Source organism: Syngnathus scovelli, chromosome 3 (assembly GCF_024217435.2).
Source record: "Syngnathus scovelli strain Florida chromosome 3, RoL_Ssco_1.2, whole genome shotgun sequence".
NCBI classification, from domain to species: domain Eukaryota; kingdom Metazoa; phylum Chordata; class Actinopteri; order Syngnathiformes; family Syngnathidae; genus Syngnathus; species Syngnathus scovelli.
Genome location: NC_090849.1, coordinates 17,979,744 through 17,990,713, shown reverse-complemented (window position 1 = coordinate 17,990,713; position 10,970 = coordinate 17,979,744). Strand labels below are relative to the sequence as shown.

At 41.3% G+C, this 10,970-nt stretch overlaps 1 protein-coding gene across 2 annotated transcripts; it reads right to left on the bottom strand.

Annotated features, from left to right (window-relative positions):
- Positions 1–28: 28 nt before the first annotated feature.
- pggt1b (protein geranylgeranyltransferase type I, beta subunit) lies at positions 29–10,933 on the bottom strand. 2 transcript variants are annotated; one of them, XM_068650238.1, is made up of 9 exons: positions 10,640–10,933; positions 10,194–10,312; positions 9,864–9,928; positions 9,475–9,626; positions 9,025–9,157; positions 8,312–8,357; positions 7,353–7,537; positions 6,593–6,701; positions 29–299 (listed from the first exon to the last, which is right to left on the bottom strand). In XM_068650238.1, the coding sequence occupies exons 1-9, from the start codon at positions 10,765–10,767 to the stop codon at positions 193–195; spliced, it is 1,044 nt and encodes a 347-aa protein (XP_068506339.1). In that variant the 5' UTR covers positions 10,768–10,933; the 3' UTR covers positions 29–192. The 2 variants fall into 2 exon arrangements, with proteins under 2 accessions (XP_068506339.1, XP_049619986.1); XM_049764029.2 differs by lacking the exon at positions 29–299 and adding an exon at positions 1,705–5,018.
- Between the last annotated feature and the right edge of the window lie 37 nt (positions 10,934–10,970).

The following is a 10,970-nucleotide window of genomic DNA, read 5'->3' as shown; positions in this document are numbered from 1 at the left end:
CGCTATTTATCCTTCTATTACCCTGCAATTGTTTGTCATTGATCCATCAATGCATCCATATCAATGACCCAGCGTGTCAGGTGCAGCACTGAGCTCCATAAACCGTTTACTGTAATGTACTCGTTAAAACGGGGCCATCAAACTCCCCTCCTTCGCCTTTAACAGCACCACAATGAACAGTGTGAGGTAGAGTTAAGTTTGTGATCTCATTTTTTTGGTATTTTGGAAATGCCACTTGTCCAACGTCGCCAGATGGCCTCTTTGGCGCCGTGTCGCAGACACATTCCACATGCAGCAGTCTGTGATAAGAATCACAAGTCAGCTACTTACTGTCATTGCTCTTTGCAAACACATTATTGTATTGACAATAAACAATTTCATATTGCTTTCACAATAAATTATGTTAGCAATGAGCTCCGAAAAGCAAGAGCCAGAGAAATGACTCCTGGGGAATACCATTGATTACTTGTAGTCCTTAATGCTGCCTGTAAGAATGGCACTGACATAAAAATTGCTGGACAAATAGCAAAGTTAGGATGTGTGTGTTATACAAAAATTATATTGGGCTTTTTTTCTTGGCTGCATGGGCTCAATTACAGAGCATAAGGCTCTCAGGCTGCATAGGAGGTAAGAGTTCTGTTCAAATGATGACTCAGCAAACCCGCAGCGGCCTCCCTTTGCACTAAATAGACAAACATATTGCGGTTTGTGTTTCATTGATTAGGGTGGATACAGGTTACACAACTGCAGAGGAATCTCAATTGCACAAGCCAACAACATGCGGTATGTTCTGGCAAACATCTTGACAAAAACAGTCGAAGAAAAAAAAAAGTCAAGTATTACTTCGCTGTAAAATGGACACAGTTATCCACCAACAAAGCTAAAATAAAAATGTTAAAAATAATTTAATGATTTTTAAATTGATTGAAATGCACTTGTATGATATGATTGGAGTCATGAGTTTGTGGAAGTAGTCAAATAGTCAAGGTTGAAAAGGCTTGTAGTATCATGTAAAAGGAAAAATCAGGAGGAAGGAACCCCTTTGTCTAAAATTTGGACAAAAGGCAACAATGAGAACGACTGCAATGTATAGTAGAACACCTGAGTGGTTTTTAATCAGCCACTCTTCTCTTTTTTTGTCCCTTCATCTTTCGTAGTAGTTGTTCAAGGCCATATCGGGTTGCGTGTGTTGCAAAAGGACGATCGCACCGCACCCAAATACAGCTGTGGCTAGCGGTGAAAGGATCGCCTGGACAGTTTCAACCTGGGTCGGGCTCAATTCCCTTTGGATAGCTCATAGAAGGAGGTCGCGCATTTTTCCTTTCGTTCAGTATCGGTCACTCTGCAAGTGTGTTTGGATCTTGAAACAGTGACAGTCGAAATCTTTAAGGTCTTTTTATCAGGTCTGCTGATGAGGAACAAAACGATTGCAACTTTATTGATATTAATCATAATGTATCAGATTTATACATTGGAAAATGCTAGCAGGGAGCCTCCATTTGTAGGGCACGGAAAAGTGAGGGGTCTATTTGAGGGAGAACTTTCTCTACTTTGGTTACGGAGTCTATTAAATGGGCCGTATTTGAGGAATTACGTCAAAACATTTGGTTATCTCCATGTTCAAGGCAAATTTGGTCGACTGCGTATACTATTTACGACTAGAATATTCAAACCAAACTAGCAGTCAACATAGACACAGACAGGCACCTTTAGGTAATTTATTTCTCTTCCATACAGTACAGTGTTTGCTGCTGAGCTTGGTACCGCAAAATATTCAAAGCTGAACATACAGCACAAACATTTGCATATCCTGTCCCAGGTCTTTGCTTGCGCATATTTACAAAGTTTATGGACACTTCTTTACAAAGCATAGAAAAAATAAATGACATTTGATGTTACATTATGTATATCAGTGGTTGTATGGCAAAGAGATGCTTCAGGTCAGAAGTTAAGTGGCATAAGCTGTGTAAGCATCGAAGGGATCTGAGACAGTGGATTTTTTTTTCCCTCCTCCTTCAGAAATGCGTTCGGTTACTGAAAGAAACGGTGCATTGCAGCGAAAAATGCACCAAAGTTGTTAGAGCGAATAAAAAGGAAGTCTGTTTATCAGACAAGAGTCATATGTTGCCAAGCTCTACTCGTGCGCAGGCAAATTGGAACGACGCGAATAACGCGAGGCACATTTCAAAGCGGTCTTCACCCCCAAGGACACAAACAAAATGAATGTACGCTCAGGCTTTAGAAGATGCATGGAATGCGACATCATTCCATTAGAATTGATCTCGTTCCCCCATCTGGCAAAGCAGCAGTGCTGAGTTTTAACAGCAGTACAGAGCAGATTGCGGACACCAAAAAAAAAATCTATATCTTAAGATTTTTACATTGTTGTTGCATTTGAGACAAACAGCTAAATACGTCTTTTCAGAAGAGCACGAAAAAAAAAGGCTTGCGGTCAAAGGCAAAACTATGAGTGCAACACCGGATATATACTCGGTTGGACAGGACTGTGTTATGGTCATTCCACTAGGTTGCTATGTTTTACACCGCCCTGTGGCTTGCCTGACAAGAATTTTACATACCCTGACAAACCTCTCAGTGTCTGCGGCAAAATCCCACTTATGTTCTGCTAAAAAAATCAGAGGTGCATAAATGGCTAATTTACAATTTATGTCTCTGATACTGCAATCGTTTTGAACCAGAGGCAGCTCAAGCTCCTCATGCACATATTATGAAACAATTTGTGCCTTTTCTTCCTAATGATGATATTTTGATATAAAGGACACTAACACAGTATGATCGGACCACGTCATTTCGTGGTTGTTTCACCTTTCATGATAAGTATCAGAGCCCTATGTGTCAATAATTCTATAGACGTATTTCACGGCTCTGACGTGGACATTTTGTGGGATCTCCGCATTTTAAAAAAAGCTATTGTTATTGTCCCTCCAGTCATAAGGCTAGAAAATTTGGCTGGTTGAGCAGTGAGAAGCTTGCCCGCCAGTATCTGTGAATAATGCATGTGTCCAATTACTTATTCATCCCGCTCCACTCTCGGCGTTCCCTCCTCCTCCAAATAGCTTGCTCCTGAAGAAGCGGCAAGATCATCTAACAGTCCCTTTTTGGTAAGGATTCAGCAAGTTTAATTTTAGTTGACCAGTTTGGCAAAACTGGCCAGTCTGGCTTCATGCACAGCATGTGAGTGTGCTGTATCCTGCAGCTGCTCTGATTCACTCACAAACATTTCAGGGTGCAAACCTGGTGACAGATGGACATAGAACAGCTTGTGAGTTTGTATTTTAAAAATAGTGAGGCGATGGGGGGAAATAGCACATGAAATTACTGATAACTAAAAATAGAACATGTCCTAGGAATGAGCCCTGAGGAACACCAGTGTTGAGGTTTTGAGATTTCTGATGCTTTTCAATTGTTTCTTCCCATTAAAATTTCTTAGACCCACCAGGTGGGAGGCCAGATTTGGATATTTCCTGATTTTTCCAGGAACACATAAGTTTACTTGTGTTTTCTCAAGAATCTTTTGGGGGTTGTCATATTTGTTTAGTTTTGCGGACCCCCCCTGACATATCCTTGTCCACCCCAAACGAAAAATCTAGCTCCACCAGTGCCTGTGATTTATTACAGAGGGCCTTTACAGAAAAGTGAAAACTGTATAATACTACAGCATCCAGAGCTAGGGCACAGCAAGATAAGCTAATGTTAGCTTGTTTGTTTATTTTGGGTAATTTCTAGCTATTTATCCTCAAATGCTACAAATGACATTTGGAGTGATCAATGGTTTTCGTCAAATCGTATCTGCTAGGAGAATTTTGTCTGACCAGGTACTCAAAACAGTAGCTAGTGGTAACTTAGTCGCAACAACTTGCAAACCAAGTTGATACTATGCAATGGAAAAAGGCCTTTAAAGTGGTTCCATCAAGACGGAGTAAGGTATGTGTAGTCTATCGAATCAGGTTTTTAGGGATTTAAAACCGCCAATGTTGATTTTTCCAAATAATTTGCCCCGCAGAGCAACAGCAAGTCCCGAGCGAGTCCAAAAAGAAAAATCAAACATCCTCTGTCCTGGGTTCCATTTTTTTTTTTATATTTGCCCTGTTCTTTTGTTTTCTACTTGTTTTCAAAAGTCAAAGATAGACTCTGGCCCCCAGCAGGTGCTTCTTGACCTCAACTCCGCCGGGTATACTGCTGCAACTGTGCTACACCTGATCAAACTTCCCCATTAGTAAACTAAGCCAAAGGGAGGATGAGGAGGAGGAACCAGTGGGAGTTGAGGGGCTGAGACTCGGGAGACCAAACCAGGCTGGCTAGAAGCAAACTAGAGTGCTTTGAAGAGGCCCTTAGAGTGTCTTATGGGTGTTACTGGATGAAGATAATTGTACTTTCCTTCTAAGGATGAACCAGTGGCATGGAAAAAGGTAGTGGCTTGGTGTTCTTTGATTATCTTCAAATGCTTTGCCCATAAGAAGCACACGGTTTGAGCTTAAGAGGTTTCTTCAACGTTTCCGCTCCATTCTACATGATACTGATCCCGTCCGTGCGCTCCATAATGGAAATACTGCTACGGCTTGACAAGGAATCATAGCAGATGGGTTCTCCTTCACTCTAACAATGGAGGAACATTTGGCACCTAGAATGTCTTTAGGTCTCTGGTGATTTCTTTTTTTAACACTTACACTGACTGCAGTCCGTTGACCAAAAAAGCAGCTTTAAGGAAAAGTCACTCAATAGCAAGGCCACGTTGCAAAGTTGCTAAGGAGCTGTACGCTCCTGAGTCCTCAAATAAACGGAGGCCTGGCATCGGAAAGACTCCAACTGCCTCGGATTTGACCTGCCGGATGCTCCTGTCAGCCACAGTTGTCGCTATTGTCCCCTCCATGTCTGCTGCAGCTGACTGAGGCACTCGAAAGCCCTCTGGGTGATGTTGAGAGCCGGATGGACTTTCCTCAGGCTGGGCTCTCCGATCAGAGACAGACCGCACAGGCCCAAGTAGGCGTGCAAAGGGTCTAGCGGTAGAAGAAAGGGAGTGATGAAAGCGGTCAGAATGAATGGGAGGGAAATAAGATGAAACTAGGACAGGGATGTAGAGCATGTACTGTATCTGAGCAGAGACATCTGCTTGTGTCATGTCACTATACTGTATGCCAAATTGGTTAACAGAGCCTAACCAATTCTGGTGCTTGACCCAGTTCCCAAACACATGGTTTAAGGATGCTGAAATAACAGGCGAGTGGAATTTGTTGAGTCAAGGCGAGAGATCGTATTACAGCAAATAATTGGAGATGAGGTCTGCTGTTTGGACTTCTTTCATGGTCAATTTTAAATTTGGGGAACATCTTTTTATTAAAAATTATATTTTTTCTGAAATGATCTTTTAATAACTTAATAATTGTAAAGTTTCATAATGGTTTAGTATGCACTAGAAATACAAATGTTTTCCCTAACAGAATAAATAATTGTGATTGATAACCCTAACTACAATATCGATCAAAAATAATCATGATTAAGAGGGGGAAATTAGCAACAAATCTAAGTTCCTTGTTTTAGACGACTGAAGCAGGCGTCACCCTCCTTTGCATTTACGCAATTAAACAACCATCCGTCCTCCCATTAACCACCCAAAAAGGAGGAGCCTTCTTTTGTTGTGACGCTGCTTCTTTGAGCAGCAATGAATAATTCAAAAGAGGTAGCCGTGTGACCCCAGTCCACTGGGACCTGAGTAAAAGCTGCACAAGCTTGTAAATGGACTGGTAATTGAATTATAATGAAATGGAAGGCTGCGTCAGAACCAACCAGTGCAGCAGTCAGGATTTATAGTGTCTATAAGATGAGTGCAATGGACCTGCAAGCGTCACTAGAGCAATCAAACGAACCACTAATAAAAATGTTAAAGCTGCCATGTGATGTAAAGTGGATTCATTCACTCCAGGGCAGCCATCATAATACCTTTATTACCAATATAGGTGATGTTTAAAGTAATGTTTCGTAACGTCCAGTCTACATTTGAGCATCCTTTTGCCTGCCTACAGACTCGTGTATTCATTTCCATCATTTCTAATAGGAATTTTATTAAATTGGCATGTTTGACCAATTCCATGATTATCACCAAGTTAGAAATTTTTGGACAATTTAGAAGATATTGTCAATTGTCTACACATATGAACAATTGGAATATGGCAACCTACAAACCACTAGTTACTGTACAGAGGAGTTTAAAAAAGTGATGGCCAAATAGTCTGTCAAAATAAAAGGCTTAACATAATCTGGACAAATCCGATCAAGTCAAACATTCATAACTGGTTTTGTCTATGTGACTCATTTGCTTTAGTTCATTTAAGTCCTTTTACCTCTTTAAACACTCGCTTTTGTTCAGCAACATTTATGAGGTCAGTGAATACAGTAGCCGCTTCACCCCACTGGCCTTTGTAATGTGAGGTCTTCCATCTCTGGCTTCATCAATTACACATCTGAAGCCGGGGCCGATCAAAGTGTAGTATTACAGCGGGTGAATTGGAAAGAAAACGTGGAGAAATGCGAGAAGCTTTCTCGTAACAGATCCTCTGACTGCACAATCACGTACCTGGATGGCTGTCTGGCCACTTAGCAAAACCACCAACCAATCGATCCTGCGTGGACAGAATGAAGGTCCTGTTCTTGTCAAAGTTGGTGTACTGGAACACATCTAAAAGCTGGACCAGCAAGAAGGGAATAATGAGCACAAGGTGCATTTTTCGAGGATAAAAGACGGAAAATACTTGGTCCATTTTGCACTTCTATACAAACAAAGCCATTGCACCTCTGGCGTAGTTGTGACCTAAATAGTCACAGATTAGCTACATTGGCTTAATGGCGCCTTGATGCATCTGAGGTTTACTCACTGCCGTGTTTAAATCAAGGTCTCTATTTTTGGATCATGTGTAAACCCCTGGCCTAGCTATGACCTAGATGCATGTACAGCAGATCTTCTGAAGTGGTACAATTTGGTCTACCTATATTTTTGACCCCCAAAGCACAAACAAAACCATGAGAAACACTTTCTTTTTATCAGTGCACTTAAGACAACACATTAACTAACTACATCTAATCAAGGAGCCACTCAAGAGTGTAATTCAAATTCTCAGAAGAGGCCTAATTGCACCACACACACTTTTCTGGGGTGCATGTGATTGAGCTCGTCATTGCATTTGTATATATTGATTGGTTAAATTCTGATTCTGTGTTGATTTTTGTATTCATTTATTTTTTGACCAGACTTATTTTATAAAGTGTGGGAAACGTGTTATATTAACACCGTGTACATGTTAAAGCTTTACTCAATGACAAAGCCTCAGTGTGCATACCTCTAGCGTTGCGCCCACCCAAAAGGAGTAGCACGTGTCAACGGGTTTGTTCGGCCGCCCGTGGAAGCCGCTTTGCTGTCTCATGATGCACCAGCGGCGGATTCTGTCCAGTTCCCGCGGACTCAGCGCCTTCTTCAATTGACCCATCAGACACAAGGAGGCAATGGCGCAGTATGTCCAGCCGCCTGTGTGTACAAAGATAGACGGGCATGCAAAGTCAACAGACATCTCCCTCTCATTATGTTTTAATGGCAGTGCTCACAAGTGAATATAAACACATTGTGTCTGTGTGGGTAGGTCCTGGATTGATGTTGGCATTTGTCATGTTTACCCTGGCGTGTGGAAAATAATTGCAGCGCTAAGCACTCTTCCGAATTAAATGCTGCAATAGGGAATATTTCCATAAACGATATGATGGTAACCGTTGCCATAAACACGTTTTTTGTTTCTTTTACAGTGCAAACAAACACTTTGGAGGCGGATGGATAATTGGCATCTTTTGAATATTTCTATAGATGTGTGAAGGAGAGGAATTTGTAGCAATCAGCATGGTAGCAAGCAATATAAATCACAGATTGATTGATAGTAATATTTACTTTACATTTATACTTATATTCTCAATGCTCGTATGCCATACTAATGCAATTTCATTTGAGCAGGCATAATAAAGGCAATAGTGACATTAGTTAATTGATAATCCCATAAATCAATTACTACTACCGTGAGTGAGGTGGACGCATTCTACAACTCCACTTCAATTTTAAATGGAGAAAAAAAATTGCTTGACATAAGACTGTTGGCTTACAATGTTCTACTGTTCCCAGTGGAAGTAATACTTGAATGTTAAGATGGCAGACTTTCATGATATTAAGAAAATGAATAAAACAATATTAACCTTTTGACATCAGACATGGTCAAACTAAACCATTTTAAGTTTAACGTGTGAAGCTTTTACTCACCATGTGACTCTCGCCCAGCTCCCTGACCAAAACCACTATCGTACGACTGTTAGTAGGAAACAGAAAAGACAAGTGTCAATGATAAGCAATCTTTTCAATGACAGCATTATATTGTCTTTTAGAATCGTCAAATAAGTCACTCTTATTTATGTCCACACTTGCTTCTGCTCAGTGTTTGAGAAGGTTTGAGAAGTTACAGACTTCTTTTGTGTATTCTAAGAGCTCCCATATTTTAAAAAAATGCCATACATGCTGTACTTGCAATGAGCAACTGGGATCTATCTATCTATATGATATCTGTTGTACTATAAACAGTTTTGCATAAGTAACGGCCTACCCCAACAAAGTCTTAGCCCGAACCAAAGTCTGTCTTCCTCCGCAGTTGACTAAATAGCCCAGCCATGACATGAGGGAAAATAGCAAATACAATAACGAGGTAAATTGTAAATTACTAATAGAAAGGCAAAATACATGAGTAATACAAGGTGCTGTTCCAAAACAGAGCTTGCTCTTCTACTGGAGTAGTAGAAAACCCTCTACAGATCGCAGTTTAAGCACCGTGACGCCCCCTATTCATTATAAATGGAGGTGTTTCCTGGCTGAGTGCCACCATTTTGACGGTTGGTGGCCACATTCAGGTCTAGCTCTGAGTGAGAGCCTAAAGAACAGCCTTTCACTGACCGCATTGCAGACGTGACTGCTCCTCTACTCACCAGGCTTCCTCGAATGTACTCGATGGCCTTTTGGATGTCCATGCCCGACCAGTCGTCTAGCATGTAGCAGATACTGGCTGCGCAGTAGATAAAACGGATGTCGTTTTCGCTGCCTTCTGGCACGGCATAAAAACTGCAGGGAACAAGATATCCTTCAGTCAAATAAATACTGTACCCACCCATTCTCTATAGAGAGAAAAAAAAACAGTTAATAATTGTAGTCTCAATTCATAAGCCCCACAGGCATTTAACTGTAGAGCCCAGTTAAATATTTGAATAATTTTGGGGTCATTAAATTGAGGTCTCATGATGTCAAAGTGTGATGAATTTGATCATACACAGCCCTTTGGCATATATTTGGTAGACTGAAAGAAAAAAAAAAATTCGACTGAGTGTACGCATATGTGTGTGTGTGTGTGTGTGTGTGTGTGTGTGTGTGTGCATGCCAACCTGCCGTCATTGAGCTGCAGGGCCCTGAGGCCGGCCAGGCATGCCTGCTTGTTGACCCGACTAAGGTCATCTCCGAGTATGAGAAGGGAGCACAGTCCCGTGTACGTCATGGCGACATGGCCGCTGTCGTAAGGATGCAGCACCCCAGGACCCTGAATAATAGAAATGATGGTTGAAGTGAGAGTCATAAAAGTACTAATACACTGTAAAAAGAAATTAATTGGTATTAGTTGTAGCTGAAGCACATGTAGTAGGGAAAATGTTGTTTTGGTCCATGGTCTGTGCAAATGTCAACAACATGAAAGGATGTAGAATTCTTAGCATTTTCTGTCTTTTTATGGAAATGAGCAGGGGTCAACCCAGTTGACGTCAATTGTAACAGAAGCTACCTTGGTGCTGTAAGGAATTCCGATATGTGACGATCCTCGGAAACCACAACGGCTGAGGTTGGATTCTGGGTAAAGACAAGCAGTCAAATTCATTAACATCATTGATTTAAAAATATTGTAAACTATACTAAATCATGCCAAATAACCATGCCTTTCAAACCCAAGGTGCAGCAGCAAACCTGTGCAATAGTGCTGCTGCCATCTACTGACCATAACGAGAACGTAATGACAATCCTACATTATTCCAAAATACTGTAAAATCCGAAAATGTATGCGTTGTAAACATGTAAAGATGTTGTGTAAAGCATTTAGGCAGTGAAATTTACTCACGGTCTTCCGTGGGTAGCACTTGCAATGAGTAGATCCACTCGATCATGACGTTGCTGTCGATGACATCCAGAGCATCAAGCACATCCAGGCCGGACAAGGCAAAAAATAATATAGTCAACCTGGAAAGAGATGGAACATTAAGTCAAAGACCCTGAACTCACCACCGTTACCAGATTGTTATGTTCAAGTAGGGGGAGAGTGGTTACAACTCATAATAAAACGCCTACTACTACTGTTATAGTAACTTTGTAATCATAGTAATAAATCTCAAGACTCCTCGAATCGAAGGTAGTTGTATTGTTAGTCTAACACGTTCCTATTGCTGTCATAACTTCATTAGCTGATGTTAGTACGCATGCTAACTAGCGCAGGAGGTTCCCCCTTTTTTATTTTTTAAAACAAAAACGGCTATCAAGCAAAAGGCCAAAGCTTCTCTCGGAGATCACCTGGTGGTCTCCAAAGATGCATATCTCTCGGGCAAAACCTGCAAAGTCCTCTGGAAGAAGCGAACATGCCGGTCTCGGAGAAAGTCGAGCTGCTCCGGCTCCTCCGAGAGATTCTCCTCGTCCGCCATCTTTGTCTCCCAGCTCCGTATCCGTATACAGGATGACTACTTCCGGTGTATTTTGTTGTCGAAATAAAAGTACTGCACCGCAAGGGTGGCATATGATGTTTCAAAATAAGAGTATAACAGTGTAAAGCCACGTTTTTTGTTGAGTAGAATATATGCATGCACGCAAAGGAAGACTGAAGCGGGGGTTCAAACCAGAACCTTGC